The sequence below is a fragment of the Oncorhynchus clarkii genome, chromosome 25, assembly GCF_045791955.1.
Source record: "Oncorhynchus clarkii lewisi isolate Uvic-CL-2024 chromosome 25, UVic_Ocla_1.0, whole genome shotgun sequence".
NCBI classification, from domain to species: Eukaryota; Metazoa; Chordata; class Actinopteri; order Salmoniformes; family Salmonidae; genus Oncorhynchus; species Oncorhynchus clarkii.
In genome coordinates, this window is record NC_092171.1 from 23,904,555 (window position 1) to 23,929,549 (window position 24,995).

Genomic DNA, 24,995 nt, shown 5'->3' on the forward strand with positions numbered 1-24,995 from the left:
GGCTGGGTACAGCCATCGGTGGGCCTGGGAGGGCATAGGCCCACCCACTTGGCAGCTAGGCCCAGCCAATCAGAATGAGTTTTTCCTCAAAAAAAGGCTTTATTACAGACCAAAATACTCCTTGTGTTGTGTGACAAAATTGCACATTTTAAAGTGGTCTTTTATTGCCCCCAGCACAAGGTGAACCTGTGTAATGATCATGCTGTTTTATCAGCTTCTTGATATGCCACACCTGTCAGGTGGATTGATAATATTGGCAAAGGAGAAATGCTCACTAATAGGGATGTAAACAAATTTGTGCACAAAATTTGAGAGGAATAAGATTTTGCTACGCATTTTGCTACACTCGCATTAACATCTGCTAACCATGTGTGTGTGACCAATAAAATTTGATTTGATTTGAAGTAGAGGAAGATGGGTCAAGGGGGAGGGATCCTGAGAGGAGTGGTGAGTAGTAGATCTTTACCAGTACAGAGGATTGGATTTTTAGCATTTATACCAATGGTTATCAACTGTACTGCAGGGATGGAACATAAGTTGCAGAAAATTAAGGTTGTGGTGACAGCTGCAGAGAGGTATTTGGGTGTACAAGACTTTAAGTCAGAAAAGTTACAGGGTGTGTTGACTGGTGGTGTCCCCTCCTTTCAGGCTGTTGGCCTGAGGTAGGACTAGATATATTTAAATAGTGGAGTAGGGTGGTGTGTTTTTAGTGAGTGTAGGGTTAGATGGTATACATTTGTATTATTTTATTGTGTTTATTGTTTCAAGAAAAGTATAAGCGAGTTATACTCCAGTCTAGTAGGTGGCGGTAATGCAATATTTATTGGATGCCAACCCCCGTTAAACATAATCGAAGAAGTGATTAACACACAGTCTATTTCATTACAGTAACATCGTTAGGCAGGCCTGAAATAAAAAATGTTACTGAATGAACCTCTTGTGGGTAGTGGCGTTCAGCTCGTCTTTTTATACCCTGGAACAGCACTCTTATCTCGTGATTCATGATGCTGCGCAAGTGATGTTATTTTTGAAATATATTCGCGCAAGTATGAGTAGGCCTGCTTTATCTAATGTAAATTCTCAAAACAGGTAATGTGATGTGACCACTACAGATTGTATTTGTGTTTTGTTTTACGACTCACAGCTCTCTGCCCTCAGCACAGCGAACAATGAATACTACAGGGTAAGTTCTTGACACATTTATGCATGTTTTTTATTTTACTTTATAGGCAGCCATGGTAACAAAATATAAAGTTACTAGATTCGTTAGGCTACGTTTCGTTCAAATCAATTTGGCTGCAATAAAGAAAAAAATTGTAAAAAAATACCAACCCCAAACTGAATTAGCTAAAATCTGTGATCTATCGTTGTAAACTACTGTATTTCCGGTAAAAGCATTATGCCCTTGTAGCTAAGCCTAGTTAGCTACATTTGCCATTTTTGTTTTTTGGCCCCCTTGGCTTTATCGCAACAACACACCTGGCCCATGTCATCATGCATGAATGACAAAGTATCTCCTAAATGGGGACATTGTCATTGTGCACACTGTGGTGAAGGATATGACAATTCTACACAGCAGAATACATTGTGTGTTTTCTCCTTCACTGTACACACCAGTTTCAGAAAATCCTGTTCCTGGAAAGCTGTAGGCCAGGGTATGCAGGCTGTTGTAAAACATCTGGTTCTTGATTTGCCAGTTGAATAAGGGGGGTACATTTTTTTTTTTATAAAGTAAAGAAAATGACAGACACATTAGCCTGTCTTTGAAAAGATGTCATTATATCAATAGAAAAGAAATGTGCTTGTATCTTCTAGTCCAGGCTATGTTGTTTTACAGATGTATAAACTATATGTAAACGTATAGTAGTTTATGAACTACTTTATAAGTCTACCTTTCAGCCCAATAATATATAAATGATAGGCCTCTCCCATCACTAGGGCCTAGGCTACACAGTTCACACTATAGAATGAACTAAAGTAGCCTACCAAAAAAAACATTAACTGGGAAATCAAGGAACGCATGAAGGATACTCTATTGTTGAGCTTTAATACAGCACACACTCAGCCGAGGGCATATACTGGCCTGTCTTGCTAGCTGTTTTGGCATCTCACAAGGGCGTGTGGGCGTGTGAGTGAGTAACCTCAGAGTAGTTGTGATATCTGAGTTGAGTGGCGCATAAAGGAAATGCCACGGTAAAAATTATTTTTCACTTTAAAATGTATGTCAAACAAAAACCAATGATTGCAAAGTTAAACAAACCATAAAACTATGCACAAGGACTACGTTTAACAATTTGTATGGTTTGTTTAACTTTGCAATCATTGGTTTTTGTTTTACAGGCATTTTAAAGTGAAAAATCTGAGTCGGTGTCACTGTGTTACCGTGGACTTGCCCGTAAACATAGTTCTTCTTTTCTCTGCAACTACATTCAGTTCCTCTTAGTGACAATTATTTTCGCAAGGATCATGAAGGTTTTGTTTACACATAGCGGAACAACATTCAAATAGAACATTTATATTATTCTGTGTTGATAAGATCTAGCATACAATGCTGTAGTATCTTGATGGTTTCACTTGTGCTTTTTCTGACCTGTGGGTTAGCAGCCTGTCAACCAATGTCTTGTTGGTAGTATAGTATTATTTTAGTCAACAAAGTAAAAGGACTAGAGTCCTTTTGAACTAGAAGTTATTGCCCTTTAAAAACAGGCCTGAGAAAGGGGTTGTGAGTATTGCCTAAAACAATTAGTCATAGCTCTGTCACTTAATCACTGCTTATCTCATGGACTATTGCCTACTATCTGTCCTACTTTCTCACTTTCTCCACAAGGTCACTACTTTTGAAACCTTTCTGATTACTGTTTTGTATTTGTTTCAGAAAAACAGCACTGTAAGCAGCCCTAAGGCAACAGAAGACCAGGTCTGGCCACCCAGGCCCAGGGAGGGTGCAGGGTTCTGGGTGTAGGGTGCCCTGGCCACTGGGCCTATGGAGCAGATCCACTGGGTGAGACGCCGCTGGCAGCAGCTGGTTGCCGCAGATTCAGGTCGAGGCCAGTACTCTGCCCCTGCCGCCCTACCCACCAAGAGTTCCCCAGTGCTCCACAACACACAGCTGCTCACTGGCAAACGGAGGACAGTCATCGCCCGGCACGGACGCCACCAGCAAGAGTACCACAGCATCTCCAAGGGATGCCAGGGCAACAGCATCCGCACCACCAAGTACAGCCTTCTGAGCTTCATTCCCATGAACCTGTTCCAGCAATTCCACAGGTGAGCGGAATACCTAACCTCATGCTGATTTACACAGGGGATGGGCTAGACCATACCTGATTACAATCAGGCAATCATGTTTGTTGATGTTGGGAAATTACTTTAACTCGAGCAGGTGTGCATAGGAGTCACTTGATTGTAATCATGGAATTAGGTTTGTTGTGAATTAACTCAAAACAAGCAGATGCCAAATGGAGACTGCAGAGCGCCCATAAGTGTACAGGTAGCCTTAGGGGCTGGGGGTCGATGTGGGATTTATCAAGCCCCTCCTCCTCAGGGTGGCCAACCTGTACTTCCTGTTCCTGGTGATGCTGAACTGGATCCCAGTGGTGGAGGCCTTTCAGAAGGAGATCACCATGATTCCCCTGGTAGTAGTGCTCATCGTCATCGCCATCAAGGATGCCCTGGAGGACTACCGCCGCTACCGCTTTGACCAGAAGGTCAACAACAACATCGTTACAGTGTACAGTGGGTGAGTGGGCCGGCTGGACAACAATGCTCAGGGTTTATCCTTCATACGGGGAATAGATCAACAACAGTCACCGTGTTGTTACATACTACTTCATACATAGTTATGGAGTTGAGTGTTTTTTGTTATTACACAATACACAAGCGGAGTAAGTTATGGTAATTATTACTATTGTGTAACATTGTTCTAATAAAATATCATTTGTTACCAGATGCATTACGACATAGGTATATTGATTTTATGATGGCTAGTATTCAAACTGAAGGTCTTAAAACATCTTGAACACAAACTTCATATCCCACAGTCCTCTGTGTTAATCAACACCAAAGCACCATGACCTTTTCGCAATTGAATTTGCTCAACTCCTGCGTCCTCCCTCTGTCTCGCCTCCATTTGAAAAAGGTCAAGGGTTATCGAGGAGCGGCAGCGAGAAGAGGAAACGTGAACGAAAATGTGCTTGTATGAAATTAGACTCTCCTTCTCATCTTGTGCGTCATCAGGCAAATGACGTTTACAGGGGTGGATCCCAAAATAAATGTGTAACGTGATCAAAACAAATGAAGACATTTTATAGATAAAACATGTGGGCATGCTTTTCTCCACTGACAAAACAAAATATGATTCAGGGGGGGTGTGACAGATTTTGTAGGACTCCGGTAGGATACACATGACTATCCTCAATGAAAGGTGGTTATCAAGGAGGGGAGGACACTCTTTCGTTTGCCTACTAACAAATTGACATCTCCTCAACCACTTATCGGTTTCTGAGTAACAAAGGAGAAGAGAAGGTGGAGGATGGACTTTTGCCCAAATGAGAAAAGACCCATGAATTGCATACGGGGACTTCCTGTAACAGTAGGATCAAAGGTGAAGTAGAAATTTACATGATACAGTCTACAGTACTGTATTACAATTAGCATACCAAATATGAACATATTTTCTAGAGAGAGCCTGATGCTGAGAACCGGTGATCCTTACACTGGATTAAATGTTGGTTATTGTAGATTCAGTTGTCTGTGTGACTGTATGTGGTATAAAGAGCACCATATATACAGCACAGATAATCTATGGGCTTGCTCATTTACCCATTCCTTTGTGATGTCAAGGGTTTCTCAATCCTATTTCATAGAAAGTCATAAAAGTTCAACTTTGAGTTGTTTGTTTATGACATGGAGGAGTGGCTCTATTGGTCTCTAAGGCAGCGAGGTGTAGTGTTAGTGAAGTGCCGGAGAGATACTCTCCACCATGACAGAAACGAAGCTCTCCCCGGCAAAGTAGCTGTCTTTCTATCTAAACTTCACCCTGGCGACTCAACATCCTGGATCATGATAGACGATGACAGTAAAACAGAGTGGGCATTTGAATCTAGATGCAGAGCTCGGTCGGTCACGAGTGGCTGGAAATACCGGAGAGAGATATAAGGGTTGACCAATAAGTAAACCCTCTGGATTTTAACTGGTGGAGTCTTTCACTGGGCTTAGGAGTCATGTACAGCTTGGAGCGGCCGGTCCAAGGACAAAGTTCCTGTCCGAAGGACCGACTGGGGAGGAAGAGGAGGACGGTGGTATCCTCCCTCACAGAGGATGAAGAGCTGACGGAAATCCTCAAGTCATACAGCAGCAACAAGGTGACCACCACCAAGTACTCCTTCCTCTCATTTATCCCCAAGAACCTGTTCGAACAACTCCACCGCTTTGCCAATATCTATTTCATATTCCTGGCAGCTCTGAACTTTGTTCCAGTGGTCAATGCCTTCCAGCCCGAAATCAGCATTATTCCCATTCTCCTGGTGCTGGCAGTGACGGCAGTAAAGGATCTTTGGGAAGACTACAGGAAACACAAGTCGGACAAGTTCATCAACGGACTGGTCTGTGAGATTTACAGCAGGTAAATACACTCAGCGTAAATTTTAGTAGAACATAGGGTTGTTTGTTATCTCTGAATGGGAGCAAATGGAATTAGTACTGCTTATATGGGGTAAACTGACTGAAAAATGGGGTGAAATGTTCTGGCTTGTGCACGAGATCCGTTTACAGGTTAACATTCTGATAGCTATATAGCATAATGTGACAGCTACTTTTACAGGTAAACAAAATGTACAGACCTGTAGTGCTGCAGCTTCTTCTTTATACTTACAAGGGTTGTATATGGTGCCATCAAACTGACAAACATGCTAACTAGATCAGGTACAGTGCCTTCGGAAAGTATTCAGAACCATTCACTTTATCCACATTTTGTTATGTTGCAGCCTTATTCTAAAATGGATTAAATACATTTTTTTTACTCATCAATTTCAACACAATATCCCATAATGACAAAGCGAAAACAGGTTTTTCTATATTTTTTTGCTAATGTATTCAAAACAGAAATACCTTATTTACATAACAATTAAGACCCTTTGATATGAGACTCGAAGTTGAGCTCAGGTGCATCCTGTTTCCTTTGATCATCCTTGATGTTTCTACAACGATTAGAGTACACCTGGGGTAAATTCATTGATTGATTGGACATGATTTAGAAAGGCACACACCTGTCTATATAAGGTCCGACAGTGCACGTCAGAGCAAAATCCAAGCCATGAGGTCGAAGGAATTGTCCGTAGACCTCCAAGACAAGATTAAGTCACGGCGAGGATCTGGGGAAGGGTACCAAAAAATGTCTGCAGCATTGAACGTTCCTTGCCTCTATCATTCTTAAATAAACAAAGTTTGGAACCACCAAGACTCTTCCTAGAGCTGGCCGCCCGGCCAAACTGATCAATAGGGGGAGAAGGGCCTTGGTCAGGTAGGTGACCAAGAACCCGATGGTCACTCTGAAAGAGCTCCAGAGTTCCTCTGTGGAGATGGTTTTCCATCTGGGAAGGTTCTCCCATCTCTGCAGCACTCCACCAATCTGGCATTTATGGTAGAGTGGTAAGACAGAAGCCACTCCTCTGTAAAAGGCACATGACAGCCCGCTTGGAGTTTGCCAAAAGGCACCTAAAGACTCTCAGACCATGAAAAACAAGATTCTCTGGTCTGAAGAAACCAAGATTGAACTATTTGGCCTGAATACCAAGCGTCACGTCTGGAGGAAACCTGGCACCATCCCTACGGTGAAACAGGTCTCTGAATGTCCTTGAGTGGCCCAGCCAGAGCCCTGATTAAAAATCTTTGGAGTGACCTGAAAGAACTTGAGAGGATCTATAGAGAAGAATGGGAGAAACTCCCCAAATACAGGTGTGCCAAGCTTGTAGTGTCATACCCAAGAAGACTCTGGGCTGTAATCACTGCCAAAGGTGCTTCAGCAAAGTACTGAGTAAAGGGTCTGAATAGTTATGTTAATGTGATATTTCATTTTTTTTTTAAACATTTATAAAAAATAAAAAAAATGTGCAAACATTTCGAAAAACCTATTTTTAGATGGGGTATTGTGTGTAGATTGATGAATACAATTTCATCCATTTTAGAATAAGGCTGTAACGTAACAAAATTTGAAAAGTCAAGGGTTCTCAATACTTCTTAAATGCACTGTATATGCTGAACTGAAAGTAGGACAAGTTGACAATCTCTAATTACAAGGGGCTAAATTATACCATCTGTGGTTGTAAAACATAATTGTTGTGCCATGTGAGAGATGGACACACACACACACACATTTCACTCAATTCCTCTCATGTCTCTCTGCACATAAGGCCTTGACAAGAGAAATTCATTGTTCAATGGCTGTGTCCTCACTTGTTGAGGTATCTTTATCATAATCTATTTTGCTCAGGATGGGGTTGCTAACCCCATATCAAATCTATCCCCTTTTCCGGAGACTAGGAGTGAGTGGTCGAGGTAGCCTATTGGTTCTTCCTCCCAGGTCTACATGTCCCACCATGCAATCGTTCATAGCCTCAGGCTTACTGAGGGCAGGAGTAGATTCTCCCGCGTGACCATTTGTGTTGTATAATCATTTGTACACTGCAAATTGACCACAACTAAGCCCAAAAAGAGGCTGTATTTTGAAAATAATAATTTTGTACCTTGATTACATTGAGACACAATCATGTCTCTTTTTTTATTTGTGGGAATAGATTTTCTAAATTAAACTCATCATTTTTAGCTGAATTCCTGGTGATTTGAGTCTTTTTTTTGACCAAAAAACAAAAACTTTAGGGGGCCAACAAAAATCACTCGCGGGCTGATTTTGGACCACTGTTGCCGACCCCTTTCCTAGGGCCTATCCATACTTTCCTAGGGCCCATCAACTATCTTTAACATATATTTTATATTGGGTGAATAACAAACCACAGTATTACAGTAATTTGTTTCTCAGTAATTTGTTTCTCAGTCTCTTTCCTGCCAGGAAAGGGTGGTAGTGGTGGACAGTAAAATAAATGATTAACCTTGAGGTGTGTTCACACACTGTGGCTCATAGCTGCCTTGGTTGAACATTGTGTGTTCACTCACTACCTCTGATTGACTTGAAGACTTGTTTCTTAACACTCACCCTACCTTACAGTTGGCATGGTTCCATCTTGAGCATATTGCTGTGTACCCAAACACAGGTCACTGACCAAAATGCAGACAAAAAAAGTGCAGGGTGAATGGTCTTTCCTGGAGTTTTTACAATGTAAAATACGTAACCATGTCTGTGTTTAGGAGCGTTTCATGGTTGTTTGCTTGTGTGAATACTGCTCATATGTGTGAAACTGTTATTTTGTTGTCTTTTTGTGGTATTGTTAGTAGAGGTCGACCGATTAATTAGGGCCGATTTCAAGTTTTCCTAACAATCTGTAATCTGCATTTTTGGACACCGATTGTGGACAATTATTATTATTATTATTTATTTATTTTTGTACCTTTTATTTAACTAGGCAAGTCCGTTAAGAACACATTCTTATTTTCAATGACTACCTAGGAACGGTGGGTTAACGGCCTTATTCAGGGGCAGAACAACAGATTTTTACCTTATTAGCTCGGGGATTCGATCTTGCAACCTTCCGGTTACTAGTCCAATGCTCTAACCACCTGCCTTACATTGCACTCCACGAGGAGTCTGCGTGGCAGGCTGACTACCTGTTACGCGAGTGCACCAAGAAGCCAAGGTAAGTTGCTAGCTAGCATTAAACTTATCTTATAAAAAACGATCAACCTTAACATAATCACTAGTTAACTACACATGGTTGATATTACTAGTTTATCTAGTGTGTCCTGCGTTGCATATAATCGATGCGGTGCCTTTTCATTTCTCATTGAATCATAGCCTACTTCTCCAAACGGGTGATGATTTAACAAGCGCATTCGCGAAAAAAGCACTGTCGTTGCACCAATGTGTACCTAACCATAAACATCAGTGCCTTTCTTTAAAAGCAATACAAAGTATATATTTTTAAACCTGCATATTTAGTTAATATTGCCTGCTAACATGAGTTTCTTATAACTAGGGAAATTGTGTCACTTCTCTTGCATTCCGTGCAAGCAGTCAGGGTTATATGCAGCAGTTTGGACCGCCTGGCTCGTTTTTATTTTACCTTTATTTTACTAGGCAAGTCAGTTAAGAACAAATTTCTATTATCAATGATGGCCTAGGAACAGTGGGTTAACTGCCTGTTCAGGGGCAGAACGACAGATTCTGTACCTTGTCAGCTCGGGGATTTGAACTTGCAACCTTTCGGTTACTAGTCCAATGCTCTAACCACTAGGCTACCCTGCCGCCCCGTTGCGAACTGTGTGAAGACCATTTATTCCTAACAAAGACCGTAACATAACATTGAAGGTTGTGCAATGTAATAGCAATATTTAGACTTAGGGATGCCACCCGTTAGATAAAATCCTGAGCGGTTCCGTATTTCACTGAAAGACTTCTACTTTTTTAAATAAATTTATTAAAATAAGTGTTAATTCAGTATTGTTGTAATTGTCATTATTACAAATAAATAAATAAATAACAATTGGTCGATTTTAATCGGTATTGGCTTTTTTTGGTCCTCCAATAATCGGTATCGGCGTTGAAAAATCATAATCGGTCGACCTCTAATTGTTAGCAACCTTTTAACAACAGTGGGGGACTTCAGGCCTTCATCATATTTGATAGTACGCACATTGCCCCACTCTCATTGCCCTCAAGCAGTTAACAGGTTATCTGGTGGTCTTTTTTACCATAGGAAACGGCAGATGTATGTGGACCAGCGTTGGCAGGACGTCCATGTGGGGGACTTTGTCCGTCTGTCCTGTAATGAGATCATCCCTGCAGACATGCTGCTGCTGTACTCCTCTGACCCCCACGGCGTCTGCTACATCGAGACGGCCAACCTGGACGGGGAGACCAACCTCAAACAGAGACAAGTGGTCAGAGATCTGCCACGACAGGTATGTGGCTCTCATTGGTTATTGCTGTTATCATTAAATCATCATGATGGCACTTCAGTGTTTGAAGTACTTGAGGCTTAAGTCTCTTAAAGCAAGCGTGCAAGAGACAGGGCGGCTCGCCCTGCCTAAACAAAACACTGCCGTTTATTGTACAGCTAAAGGTGGATTGGTACAATAATCAATAAAAAGCTTGATAAAACATGACACAATAAGCTGTAATTTACCTGCATTACGCAACTGCACTGTTTATCTGTGTAAAAAGCTGTACGTATCCCGTAAAAGTATGGTGTAAGGAAGAAGAACATCAATAGGGATTAGGTCAAATATTGTCCTTGGGTCTAGTGGGAAAATGACTACAGAAATATTTAGTGTGTATGTCATGTGTTTCAGGGTTCTGAGTTGACTCCAGAGAACTTCCACAGCCGCATTGAATGTGAGAACCCCAACAACGACCTCAGCCGGTTCCGAGGTTTCATGTGAGTCTGGTTTTATTGACTACAGACACTGTATGAAGACAGACGTCATTTTATAAACTTTTGAAAGGAAAGGTAACTTCATTATTTCTTCTTATTTGTTTCCTACAGGGAGTACCCCAGTAAGGCTCGTGTGGGCTTACACAACAACAACCTCCTTCTGCGAAGCTGCACCATCCGCAACACGGAGACCGTCATAGGCATTGTGGTCTATGCAGGTAAGAGGGTGAAACAATCCTCTTTCCGCAGGTCTAGCTCTTGCTAGGGTTTGGAGTATCCCATTATCCAATCCGGGTGTCCACAGCTGGTTTTCATCGTATTTCAAGTTATACCTGGACAACCAGCAGGACTGTGGCAGTTTAGCACCTTTGAAAAGCGTTAAAAGACGGGCAAAGTGCTGTTTTTTAGACCGATTTGCCTCATGATTTGTCAACTCTTGCACAATTTTTGTCCTTCACATCATAGTGCTGCTTCAGGCTCTGTGTGTCTTCACCAATCGGATTCACGGAAATCACTGGTCACGCGGGCCGTGTACAACGCACAAAGTGCGCTCACAACTATCCTCCGGTACTTATTTAGCAAGCGTGATACCCCAGACAGACACAAGCAAAAACTCTTAAACTTTTTTTTTAATTAGCAGCCTATACACCTAAACATTAGCAATCTGACATGCAGTATTGCATGGAAACTAGACAATCTGATCAACTGTAGGCTGCATAATCTGACCTACTATGCACCCTGTCCCTCTGGCCAGGGTAAACAGAGCGGTAATATTGTGTATTTATAGCCCATTTCTTTGTCAGAAAATGTGAATGGGATCAAATGTGGTTTATAATCAAACCTTTGCTGACTAGGCAACCTAGCTAATCCAAAATGATTAACTGGAATTAATCAATAAACACAATAGCTGACGTAGACTGTGAGTTAATTTTAAATTAGGCCTACAGTTGCATAGGGCAGGACTACGTGATGCAAACCTGTATAAAGCATGCTCAGCCCTGTGAGTTTTATTGCTAAATCATGTTGCTTTCTGTGTGTCTGTAGAGGAAAATTCCTAGTCCTTCTTTTAAAATATAATTCATATGATCAAGTACAAGGTTTCTGCAGTTTTACAGGGTTTTCATCCTCCCCAAGGCCATTTGTTTTTTTTAAACCATGTGACGTGATTAGAAAAACTCTGATCCCATGATAGCCCATGTTAAATATTTTTACAACCGATTAATCTAGTCATACCGTATAAGGTCTGGAGTTTTATCTGGTTAGGTTACCAGATCAGGAAAGGGCCCCAGAATTGTTTTTACACCACACCACTCTGGGACCTCTGGTGCCACCTCTGGTAACAGACTATGCTGGTGAGAGATTAATCTGCCTCTCGTGTACTCAATAACACTGAACCTGAATCTTCTGTCATAAAGCCTATATAATACTGGCCTTATGGAAAAATGGCTGTTGAGAGAACTACCACATTGTCCTGCCCCCATAATCAGTTGGCTGCTAGGAATGTAGCCTGCCCCCATTAAACATAGTCAGGCAGGGCTGACTACAACACTGCAGGCTAAACCAGTCTGTCTGCTCAGGCACATAAGGTTTCTGCTCCCATTATTTTACTACAAAATCCATACAGGTATACAGTTACAGTACATCAGCTCTGGTACAATCAATGGCTTTCTGTCTCTCTCTATATGTATATATATATATTTTTTAAAACTTTATTTAACTAGGCAAGTCAGTTAAGAACAAATTCTTATTTTCAATGACAGCCTAGGAACAGTGGGTTTAACTGCCTGTTCAGGGGCAGAACGACAGATTTGTACCTTGTCAGCTCGTGGATTTAAACTTGCAACCTTCCGGTTACTAGTCCAATGCTCTAACCACTAGGCTACCCTGCCGCCGCCGATATGACATTCATCTAGTTTTCTTTCATTTTTCAGCAGCAAAAATTAAGGCTTTTGACGTCTTGTGCGCTGCATTTCAATACTTATGCAATTTTATTGTAAAGAATGTCTCTGTTGTAGAATTGTATGTAGAGTTATGCCGTAAGGGTACTATCCCCTCTGCATGTTTATTCGTCACCCACAAACAAATACGCTATTTTGATCCAGGTCTGCTGAAGTGGTGGAAAAAGTACCCAACTGTCATACTTGAGTAAAAGTATAAATGCCTCAATAGAAAGTTACTCAAGTAAACGTGAAATTCAGCCAGTAAAATACTACTTCAGTAAAAGTCAAAAAATATTTGGTTTTAAGTATCAAAGGTTAACATAATTGCTAAAATATACTTAACTATGAAAAGTAAAAGTATAAATCACTTAAAATTCCTAATATTAAGCAAAGCAGACGGCACCATTTTCTTGTTTTTAAATGAACGGACAGGCAGTAGGGATGACCATGTGTTCTCTTGATAAGTGTGTGAATTTGACTATTTTCCCTTCCTACTAAGTATTCAAAATGTAATGAGTACTTTTGGTTGTCAGGGAAAATGTATGGAGTAAAAAGTACAATATTTTCTTTAGGAATGTTGTGAAGTAAAACTTGTCAAATATAAATAGTAGAGTACAGATAACCCAATATACTACTTAAGTAGTATTTTAAAGTATTTTTACTTCAGTACTTTGCACTACTGGTCTGCTGTAAAAGCACACATACATGTACATTTACATGTATATAGCCATGGTTGTGTTGTGTGATCTTGAACGCAGGTCACGAGACCAAAGCCATGAAGAACAACAATGGACCGAGGTATAAACGCAGTAAATTGGAGCGCAGGCTGAACGTGGACGTGCTGTGGAGCGTTGTCCTGCTGGTCATCATGTGTCTGACTGCAGCTATAGGTCCGTACTGATCAATATAACTGACCACATCTATATGAAAACATGTGTCCGACCACAGCTATACAGTAGGTCTGTATTGCTCTCAATTTAACTGACCACAGCTGTATGTGTTTGCTGGCCAAATCTATATGAACACACTACATATCTTGTCCTACCACACAGTTCTTGGTCTTTGCTGTTTTACCACAGCTACAGTTGAAGTCGGAAGTTTACATACACTTAGGTTGGAGTCAATAAAACTTGTTTTTCCACCACTCCTCAAATTTCTTGATAACAAACTACAGTTTTGGCAAGTCGGTTAGGACATCTACTTTGTGCATGCCACAAGTAATTTTTCCAACAATTGTTTACAGACAGATTAATTCACTTATAATTCACTGTATTACAATTCCAGTGGGTCAGAAGTTCACATACACTAAGTTGACTGTGCCTTTAAACAGCTAGGAAAACTCCAGAAAATGACATCATGGCTTTAGAAGCTTCTGATAGGCTAATTGACATAATATGAGTCAATTGGAGGTGTGCCTGTGGATATATTTCAAGGCCTACCTTCAAACTCAGGGCCTCTTTGCTTGACATCATTGGAAAATCAAAATAAATCAGCCAAGACCTCAGAAATAAATTGTAGACCTCCACAAGTCTGGTTCATCCTTGGGAGCAATTTCTAAATGCCTGAAGGTACCACATTCATCTGTACAAACAATAGTATGCAAGTATAAAAACCATGGGACCAAGCAGCCGTCATACCGCTCAGGAAGGAGGCGCGTTCTGTCTCCTAGAAATGAACGTACTTTTGTGCCGAAAAGTGCAAATCAATCCCAGTACAACAGCAAAGGACCTTGTGAAGATGCTGGAGGAAACAGGTACAAAAGTATCTATATCCACAGTAAACGAGTCCTATATCGACATAACCTGAAAGGCCGTTCAACAAGGAAGAAGCCACTGCTCCAAAACCGCCATAAAAAAGCCAGACTACGGTTTGCAACTGCACATGGGGACAGAGATCATACTTTTTGCAGAAATGTCCTCTGGTCTGATGAAACAAAAATAGAACTATTTGGCCATAATGACCATCGTTATGTTTGGAGGAAAAAGGGGGAGGCTTGCAAGCCGAAGAACACCATCCCAACCGTGAAGCTCGGGGGTAGCAGCATCATGTTGTGGGGGTGCTTTGCTGTAGGAGGTACTGGTGCACTTCACAAAATAGATGGCATCATGAGGTAGAAAAATTATGTGGATATATTGAAGAAACATCTCAAGAAATCAGTCAGGAAGTTAAAGCTTTGTCGCAAATGGGTCTTTCAAATGGACAATGACCCCAACCATACTTCCAAAGTTGTGGCAAAATGGCTTAAGGACAACAAAGTCAAGGTATTGGAGTTGTCATCACACAGCCCTGACCTCAATCCCATAGAACATTTGTGGGCAGAACTGAAAAGGCGTGTGCGAGCAAGGAGGCCTACAAACCTGACCCAGTTACACCAGCCCTGTCAGGAGGAATGGACCAAAATGAATTCAACTGCTTGTGGAAGGCTACCAAATACTAATTTAGTGTATGTAAACTTCTGACCCACTGGGAATGTGATGAAAGAAATAGAAGCTGAAATAAATCATTCTCTACTATTATTCTGACATTTCACATTCTTAAAAAAATGTGGTGATCCTGAATTACCTAAAACAGGGAATTTTTATTAGGATTAAATGACAGGAATTGTGAAACTGAGTTTTTGCCTAAGGTGTATGTAAACTTCCGACTTCAACTGTATAGCGCTGCTGTAAACAAGTCTTTTGACCACATCCGTATCATTCTTTGTGTCCCCCAGGCCATGGTCTCTGGCTCAGGAACCTGAAGGACACTTCCTTTCTGATCCCTGATACCACGTCTCCTGCCCTGTCTGGCTTCTACCTGTTCTGGACCATGATCATAGTTTTACAGGTAGGTAGCAAACTAAATTTCTTAAAACTTTGTGTTAATATGCTAAATTCATGATGCAAAATTATTTTCCATTCTCTCCTCGGCAGGTGCTCATCCCCATCTCCCTGTATGTGTCCATCGAGATCGTCAAACTGTGTCAAATCTTCTTCATCCAGAACGACGTGGACTTCTATAATGATTATATGGACTCCAGGATCCAGTGTCGGGCCCTGAACATCACAGAGGACCTGGGTCAGATTCAGTATGTGTTTTCAGACAAGACTGGCACGCTGACAGAAAACAAGATGGTGTTCAGGCGCTGCACCATTGCTGGGGTGGAGTACCCCCACGAGGAAAATGGTGAGAAGTCAAAGTACATTTTTTTCTACACAACACAACATTTTCCATCAGGGGTACTCATGATTAGGGTTCCAAAGGGAGGGTATATTACTGGAAACGTTCAAAGTTTACCAGTAAAATATCTCAATTTTAGTATCTTTAGGGATTTTAGACATCTAGTGACCCTTTTGGGTACTTCAGATTATCACAGGTGTATGTAATCATCTCTGGCCCTCTAAAATATTGGATTCTTTTTATATACAGTACCAGTCAAGTTTGGACACGCCTACTCATTCAAGGGTATGTCTTTTATTTGGACTATTTTCTACATTGTAGAATAATAGCGAAGACATCACAACTATGAAATAACACATATGGATTCACTTAGTAACCAAAAAAGTGTTAACTTCTTGGTGACAGGGGGGCAGGATGAATAAGGTGCCCAGAGTAAACTGCCTGCTACTCTGTCCCAGAAGCTAATATATGCATAGTATTAGTAGTATTGGATAGAAAACACTCTGAAGTTTCTAAAACTGTTTGAATGATGTCTGTGAGTATAACAGAACTCGTATGGCAGGTGAAAACCTGAGACAAATCCAACCCGGAAGTGGAAAATCTCTGAGGTTTGTAGTTTCATTTAAGTGATTGCCTATCAAATATGCTGTGTCTATGGGGCCAGATTGCACTTCCCAAGGCTTCCAGCAGATGTCAACAGTCTTTAGAAAGTTGTTTGAGGCTTCTATTGTAGAAGGGTGTCGAATAAGAGCTGTTTCAACAAGTGGACTAGACTGAGGCCAATCAGTTGTTTACTATGCGGGCGTGCCGTTCCCTCTTTTTCCTCTGTAATGAATACGCTATTGTCCGGTTGGAATATTATTGAAGATTTATTATAAAAAGACCCTAAGGATTGATTGTAAACATCGTTTGACATGTTTCTACTAACTGTAATGGAACTCTTTTGACTTGTGTGCTTAGTAGTGGTTTCTTTGCAGCAATTCGACCATGAAGGCCTGATTCACGCAGTCTCCTCTGAACAGTTGATGTTGAGATGTGTATATTACATGAACTCTGTGACGCATTTGTTTGGGCTGCAATTTCTGAGGCTGGTAACTCTAACGAACGTATTCTCTGCAGCAGAAGTAACTCTGGGTCTTCCTTTCCGATGGCGGTCCTCATGAGAGACAGTTTCATCATGGAGCTTGATGGTTTTTGCGACTGTACTTGAAGAAACTTTAAAAGTTCTTGACATTTTCTGTATTAACTGACCTTCATGTCTTAAAGTAATGATGGACTGTTGTTTCTCTTTGCTTATTGGAGCTGTTCTTGCCATAATATGGACTCGGTCTTTAACCAAATAGGGCTGTTTTCTGTATACCACCCCTACCTTGTCACAACACAACTGATTGGCTCAAACGCATTAAGGAAAGAAATTCCACAAATGTACTTTTAACAAGGCACACCTGTTAATTTAAATGCATTCCAGGTGACTACCTCATGAAGCTGGTTGAGAGAATGCCAAGAGTGTGCAAAGCTGTTATCTAGGCAATGGGTGGCTACTTTGAAGAATTTCAAATATAAAATATATCTTGATTTGTTTAACACTTTTTTTTGGTTACTACATATTTCCATATGTGTTATTTCATAGTTTTGATGTCTTTGCGATTGTTGTACAATGTAGAAAATAGTAAAAATAAAGAAAATCCCTGGAATGAGTAGGTGTGTCCAAACTTATGACTGGTACTGTATATTTTGAAATAAAATATGAGAAATCTGTAAAACATTATGCTAAATGTAAACCATCAACTTGGTGAATACCATTGGTGTTTAATATGAGGGTTTCAGCATGAAACATCATTTATATTTATTTTACAAACTTCATTGATTAGATCATTATTTCATTAATTAGGCTATTTTCTCTTGAACCATATGGTCTATCTAGTAAACTCTATGGACACAGATATAATAAATGAATGCTCCATATTTTTTAAATAAATTAAAGTGTTATTAAAGTATAAATGACCAAAGTTACAATAAATTGCCATAGATTTTCTGTTAATTACCAAAATTACTGAAGATTCCGGTAACTTCGGTAAATTAACGGTAGCTTTGCAACCCTACTTATCAGTGATATTGAGTGTTTGAAAATAATATTTTTTTGTGGGTGCTTATACACTGCTCAAAAAAATAAAGGGAACACTTAAACAACACAATGTAACTCAGTTTGAAATCAAACTGTCCACTTAGGAAGCAACACTGACAATAAATTGAACATGCTGTTGTGCAAATGGAATAGACAACAGGTGGAAATTATAGGCAATTAGCAAGACACCCCCAATAAAGGAGTGGTTCTGCAGGTGGTGACTACAGAACACTTCTCAGTTCCTATGCTTCCTGGCTGATGTTTTGGTCACTTTTGAATGCTGGCGGTGCTTTCACTCTAGTGGTAGCATGAGACGGAGTCTACAACCCACACAAGTGGCTCAGGTAGTGCAGCTCATCCAGGATGGCACATCAATGCGAGCTGTGGCAAGAAGGTTTGCTGTGTCTGTCAGCGTAGTGTCCAGAGCATGGAGGCGCTACCAGGAGACAGGCCAGTACATCAGGAGACGTGGAGGAGGCCATAGGAGGGCAACAACCCAGCAGCAGGACCGCTACCTCCGCCTTTGTGCAAGTAGGAGCAGGAGGAGCACTGCCAGAGCCCTGCAAAATGACCTCCAGCAGGCCACAAATGTGCATGTGTCTGCTCAAACGGTCAGAAACAGACTCCATGAGGGTGGTATGAGGGCCCAACGTCCACAGTTGGGGGTTGTGCTTACAGCCCAACACCGTGCAGGACGTTTGGCATTTGCCAGAGAACACCAAGATTGGCAAATTCGTCACTGGCGCCCTGTGCTCTTCACAGATGAAAGCAGGTTCACACTGAGCACATGTGACAGACGTGACAGTCTGGAGACGCCGTGGAGAACGTTCTGCTGCCTGCAACATCCTCCAGCATGACCGGTTTGGCGGTGGGTCAGTCATGGTGTCGGGTGGCATTTCTTTGGGGGGCCGCGCAGCCCTCCATGTGCTCGCCAGAGGTAGCCTGCCATTAGGTACCGAGATGAGCTCCTCAGACCCCTTGTGAGACCATATGCTGGTGCGGTTGGCCCTGGGTTCCTCCTAATGCAAGACAATGCTAGACCTCATGTGGCTGGAGTGTGTCAGCAGTTCCTGCAAGAGGAAGGCATTGATGCTATGGACTGGCCTGCCCGTTCCCCAGACCTGAATCCAATTGAGCACATCTGGGACATCATGTCTCGCTCCATCCACCAATGCCACGTTGCACCACAGACTGTCCAGGAGTTGCCGGATGCTTTAGTCCAGGTCTGGGAGGAGATCCCTCAGGAGACCATCCGCCACCTCATCAGGAGCATGCCCAGGCGTTGTAGGGAGGTCATACAGGCACGTGGAGGCCACACACACTACTGAGCCTCATTTTGACCTGTTTTAAGGACATTACATTAAAGTTGGATCAGCCTGTAGTGTGGTTTTCCACTTTAATTTTGAGTGTGACTTCAAATCCAGACCTCCATGGGTTGATACATTTGATTTCCATTGATAATTTTTGTGTGATTTGTTGTCAGCATATTCAACTATGTAAAGAAAAAAGTATTTAATAAGAATATTTCATTCATTCAGATCTAGGATGTGTTATTTTAGTGTTCCCTTTATTTTTTTGAGCAGTGTATTTGTCCTGAAACACCCTCGGGAGTGGCTCTAACCGCTAGGCTACCTGCCTCCCATGATACCATGACACTAAGGGTTTTGTACAATGTATTTAATCATTTCTTTCGTCCCTCCCTATCTGTCTTTCTGGCAGCGAGGAGGCTTGAAGTGTACGAGGAGGATGAGGCGATGGGTTGCTCCCATACGCTCAAGTCACGTGCCAGCGCCAAGTCCCTGAGCTGCAAGTCACTCAGCTGCAACCGCAGCTCTGTGTCCCTGCACACACTGACAGGCCACTCTGAGGGGGAGGAGTCACCCAGCCCCACCCTGCCCCGACACAGCGCCTTCAGTAGCCCCATGGTGAAACTCATACACCCAGTGTTTCTTAATCCATTCGCAATAAGACCCCTCAGGAGATGCACGTTTTTGTTCTAGCCAAGCACTAAGACACCTGATTCTTCTAATCAAGACTTGTTGATTCATTGAATCACACACAACTGACGGCAAGATATGAAATGTCTAATTCCTATTTTCCTGTCTTCCCTCAAGGAGAAGGACATAGTCCCAGACCCTTTCCTGGTTCAGAAGCTGAACTGTCTGTCCTCTCCACTCTTCCTTCTGAGGGACGCCAGTATGGAGCTCACCTACATCGTTGACTTCTTCATGGCTCTGGCCATCTGCAACACGGTAGTGGTGTCTTCTCCCAACCAGCCCCGCCATGTGGTACGTAACACAGCCTCAACTTAATAAAAGAAGGAGGTAGATGTTTGCAGGGTTCGCACATGGTGCTTGAGGTGCTTAATTAAAGTACTTGAATTTGGCATTCTGAAATTCAAGCAATTCAAGTACTGCAATACTGCAAATCAGACATGTTCTCAGTTGGTACTTGAATTCAAATGAAAGAAGAAAAAATTATAAAATATGTTAATATGAAAAATAGTTGAAAAATGTATTGGTCTTGCGAATTAATTTCCAGGCAGACTGCCGAGTTTTATTCCCTCCCGTGTTTCGCACTCTGGTTTCCAGGTGAGATCGCTCATTCCACCCACACTGCCACTCAGCCAGGCAGGTACAGAGCTGACTGATTAGGCGCTGCCAAACATCACATAGATAGTTAAAATGCCGGGCAAATGTAGATTCAATGTGTGTATGGAAAATGCGTTTTTATATGTTTGTTCAGTATAGTTTACCCTTTTTTTTACCACTACATCAATGGACCCAACCAATCCACAACGTGTAATGTGCAAAAAATGTGTCAGACTTTGACATTGCGAGCATGGGTGAATCGGCCCTGAAGGGGGAAAAACACAATGCTGCATCCTGCTCTGGCGCCAGTTCTACATTGACTTTTTCTCTCCAGAGCTTTTTAGCCTCGTTCAAGGAGCACTCACGATATTACGCTTCATCAAGTGGCAGCTGTACTTTTGTCGTTCTGGTGGCTGTTCACATGGCGCTTTCCTCTCGCGACCGGCGACATTAAAGCTGCCTGTCAGAAGCAAGACGCTTTTTTGTAATTATGTCATGCTTGCTCTCCCTCTCTGCCGTCCATCATTACACACACCTGTCACCATCGTTACGCGCACCAGCACTTCATGGGATTCACCTGGACTCTACCTAATTTATTGCCTCCCCTATATCTGTCACTTCCTCAGTTTCTTCCCCGGGTCAGCATTCATGTCTTCTTGTTTCCCTTGTCCAGACATTGTCCTTGTTTTGTTTCATGTCTGTTATTAATTAAATCTTCACTCCCTGTACTTGCTTCTCGTCTTCCAGTGTCTGTCCTCACAGAATGCAGGCACGAACATTGGAAGCATCAGGTTGTTTTTTTGTTTTTTGGGGGGGGGGGGTTTGTGACGTCTGGTCCGGGTGCCGCTGCCGAAGGAACCTGGGGTCCCTCAGCTGGCTCGTCGGGCTTCCATGCCTTAGCTGGCTTGAGAGGTATTCTTGCCTCGGTTGGCTCGGCAGGCTCCCATCCCACATCATGCCTCAGCCTGGTCTCGTCGGGCTCCCACGCCTCAGCCGGATCTCGGGCTCCCACGCCTCAGCCGGGTCATCAGGCTCACATCTCACGTCATGCCTCAGCCGGCTCGTCTGGCTCCCACGCCTCAGCCGGCTCAACAGGCTCCCATCCCTCGTCATGCCTCAGCTGGCTCATCCGGCTCCCACACCTCGGCCGGCCCGTCAGGCTTGCCTAGGTGGGACGCCGGGTGGCGCCCCTAGAGGGGGGGGGTATTGTCACGCCTGCTCCCGCTGGCGCTCGAGGGTGCCAGGTGGCCCATCATTACGCACACCTGTCACCATTGTTACGGGCATCAGGACTTCATGGGACTCACCTGGACACTATTACCTTATTGATTGCCTCCCCTATATCTGTCACTTCCTCAGTTTCTTCTCTGTGTCTGCATTAATGTTTTGTCCAGACTCTGTCCTTGTTTTGTTTCATGTCCAATATTGAATATTCACTCCCTGTACTTACTTCTCGTCTGCCAGTGTCTGTCAAACTATTAAGTAGTAGATTCTCGAATGCCCAATAAAAATACAATAGTCATTAAGCTGCAATAGGAAATGTGTGTTCACCAGTAGGCATGTACCAAAGCTCTGCTCATCACTATTCGAATTACAAGTAAGTAGTAAAACAAGTAATAAAACACTTATTATTGAGTAGAACTTGTAAGGTAGTGATGAATATACTAAGTTTGTTTTTTGTTGTTGAGGTTGTGGCGATATCTAGTGGTGACTAGAAAACAATTAGTGGTGACTAGAAACAATTGCATAATAGGAATAGGATATGACATGGGTCCTCAGATCCTCAAAGTTCTACAGCTGCACCATCGAGAGCATCCTGACTGGTTGCATCACTGCCTGGTATGGCAACTGCTCAACCTCCGACCGCAAGGCACTACAGAGGGTAGTGCGAACGGCCCAGTACGTCACTGGGGCCAAGCTTCCTGCCATCCAGGACCTCTATACCAGGCGGTGTCAGAGGAAGGCCCTAAAAATTGTCAGACTCCAGCCACCCTAGTCATAGACTGTTCTCTCTGCTACCGCACGGCAAGCAGTACCGGAACGCCAAGTCTAGGTCCAGGAGGCTTCTAAACAGCTTCTGCCCCCAAGCCATAAGACTCCTGAACATCTAATCAAATGGCTACCCAGACTATTTGCATTGCCCCCCCCCCTCCTCCTCTTTTACACCACTGCTACTCTCTGTTATCATCTATGCATAGTCACTTTAATAACTCTACCTACATGTACATACTACCTCAACTAACCAGTGCCCCCGCACATTGACTCTGTATCGGTACCCCCTGTATGTAGTCTATTGTTATTTTACTGCAGCTCTTTAATTACTTGTTACTTTTATTTCTTATTCTTATCTGTATTTTTTTTAACTGCATTGTTGCTTAGAGGGTCGTAAAGTAAGCATTTCACTGTAAGGTCTATCTATACCTGTTGTATTCGGCGCATGTGACTAATAACATTTTATTTGAACTATTGCAAATTGATGGTTCTTGAAAATAAATATTAGTGCTTGAAAAAGTACTTGAAAGTTGTCATGCTGGTATAAAGGATTTTGGAGACAGGCGCAGGAATACACAATAGGGGTTTTTAATACACCCATAACAAACGCGTATACAAACACTGGGCTGTAGCCCAAAAAAAAGAGCGAGGGTAAACCTTGACTGACACGGGACAATACCCGTAATACACAATATAAATATATATATATATATATATATATATATATATATATATATATATATATATATATATATATATAAAGCACGCAGCATAACAGCTGCAACAACGTATAGGTAATCACATCACCAACGTTCATCGGAACAATAACCGACAAAGACAGAGGGAACAGAGAGCACATACTAATCAGGGGAAATGGGAACCAGGTGTGTGTAATCAGAAAAGACAGTCCGGGGTTGATGATAATGAATCCCGTTCAGTGAAGCCTAGAAAGCCGGTGACGTAGACCTCTGGAACTGGTGAACAGAATGAGCATCAGTACCGGGGGATCCGTGACAAAAGTCCTTGAATTTGACTTGCCACTTTCTGTACAAACCCTGTGTTTGTGATGTTTTAATACCAAACAATGTCCGTGTGTAGTCCTCAAAGGGGGAAAGCACATGCTGAATGTAACAAAAATGTATATGTTTGACCAGGGTTAGTGCCATTTCCATTTCAACTGATGTTGTCAATTACATTCCCAGGTCGAGGTGCCTGAGGTCTCCCGTACCCCCCTTAAATCCCTGGAGGACATCAAGATGCTGTTCCAGCGTTTTGGCCTCCCCCGCTTCTCCACACTCTCTCCTCCCCACACTACAGAGAGCCCTCGCAGCTTCACACGCAGGCTCTTTTCCAGGGGCAAAGCAGCCTCCTTCACCCCCAGCCCCTCCCCTACCCCCACCAAGCTGGGTACAGAGCCAGACGGGGAGCCTAACCTTGAGGCCTCCATCCTAAGTATCAAACCAGGGCTGGATGGGGTCCCTGGAGAGGATGGGGACCAAGGGTATGAGGAGGAGGGAGAGCGTGGCTCTTGGAAAGGTGAAGAGGACAAGATGTTACACCTCAACCAGGGGGCCTGGAGCGGGCTGGAGAACTCAAACGGAGGCGAAGGCCCTCCCAGTGAACCTGGGGCAGATGAACTGATCTACGAGGCGGAGAGCCCTGACGAGGCGGCTCTGGTCCACGCGGCCAGGGCCTACCGCTGCACCCTGCAGGGACGCTCACTCGAGCGCCTTCTGGTGGAGCTGCCAGGGATGGGCAGCCTGGCTGTGCGCCTGCTCCATATCCTGCCCTTCGACTCCACTCGCAAGAGGATGTCTGTGGTGGTCCGCCACCCGCTCACCAACCAGGTGGTGGTCTACACCAAGGGAGCCGACTCGGTCATCATGGACCTGGCAGAGTCACCTAAAGGTGCTGAGCAGTCAGACGGGAGACAGGGTCACATCAGAGAACAAACCCAGAAACACCTAGACAACTACGCCAGGGAAGGCCTTCGCACCCTCTGCATCGCTAAGAAGGTACAGACATCTACAGTGGTTAAGCTTTTTTGCTTTGACCTTAAATACCACATTAATTCACATTTGTGTCTATGGAAAAAAGACTTGATAACTTGGAATAGTTGATTGTAATAAATTATTTTTCACAGACTGGTGACTTACTGGTGCATTGTGCTAACAGGTGTTGGAGGAGGAGGAGTATGAAATGTGGTTGAAGCGTCATGCATTTGCAGAGACCAGTATAGAGAACAGAGAGGAGCTTCTACTGGAGTCTGCACAGAGACTGGAAACCAACCTCACGCTACTGGGTAAAACTCCACTGACATGTTTTCTTACACCATTAGGAGAATAATTAATAATACATGTTTTGCTAAAGTATTAGTCATAGGGTACAAATCAATTACAGGCACAGCCTGTAACTTTCATAGTCAAAAGTATTGCTCCTACACTTGTTTATAAACTGTGGTGGTGAATTCAAGGAGCAACTTGGTTAGGGCTGTCCCCAACAACAAAAAATAATCTTGGCCAACCAAGAAGAGTCTGTTCTTTTGAATTTCAAATATTTTTCCATATATTGACACATCCTATGTCAGAGTAATTTTATGGCTCCCATAATTTAAAAAAATATATTATAAAAAAATCTCGGACCC

General features: G+C 42.7%; 1 protein-coding gene and 1 pseudogene across 3 annotated transcripts in view; both read left to right on the forward strand.

The window, feature by feature from the left end:
* Nucleotides 1-848: 848 nt before the first annotated feature.
* The window catches only part of LOC139383306 (phospholipid-transporting ATPase VD-like), a 38,337-nt gene continuing 14,190 nt past the window's right edge, over nucleotides 849-24,995 (forward strand). Inside the window, exons 1-14 of one of the 3 annotated variants that reach the window (XM_071127784.1) lie at nucleotides 865-1,046; nucleotides 1,145-1,183; nucleotides 2,876-3,267; nucleotides 3,545-3,739; nucleotides 9,867-10,071; nucleotides 10,462-10,547; nucleotides 10,656-10,762; nucleotides 13,243-13,374; nucleotides 15,198-15,310; nucleotides 15,397-15,649; nucleotides 19,488-19,693; nucleotides 19,883-20,056; nucleotides 23,554-24,366; nucleotides 24,527-24,653. In XM_071127784.1, the coding sequence (XP_070983885.1) occupies nucleotides 2,984-3,267; nucleotides 3,545-3,739; nucleotides 9,867-10,071; nucleotides 10,462-10,547; nucleotides 10,656-10,762; nucleotides 13,243-13,374; nucleotides 15,198-15,310; nucleotides 15,397-15,649; nucleotides 19,488-19,693; nucleotides 19,883-20,056; nucleotides 23,554-24,366; nucleotides 24,527-24,653 (2,695 nt within the window). In that variant the 5' untranslated portion in view covers nucleotides 865-1,046; nucleotides 1,145-1,183; nucleotides 2,876-2,983. Of the gene's footprint in view, nucleotides 1,184-2,875; nucleotides 3,268-3,544; nucleotides 3,740-9,866; nucleotides 10,072-10,461; nucleotides 10,548-10,655; nucleotides 10,763-13,242; nucleotides 13,375-15,197; nucleotides 15,311-15,396; nucleotides 15,650-19,487; nucleotides 19,694-19,882; nucleotides 20,057-23,553; nucleotides 24,367-24,526; nucleotides 24,654-24,995 lie in introns of all 3 variants that reach the window. The other 2 variants (XM_071127785.1, XM_071127783.1) reach the window with 2 other exon arrangements.
* Nucleotides 5,130-5,680, forward strand: LOC139383307 (phospholipid-transporting ATPase VA pseudogene; annotated as a pseudogene).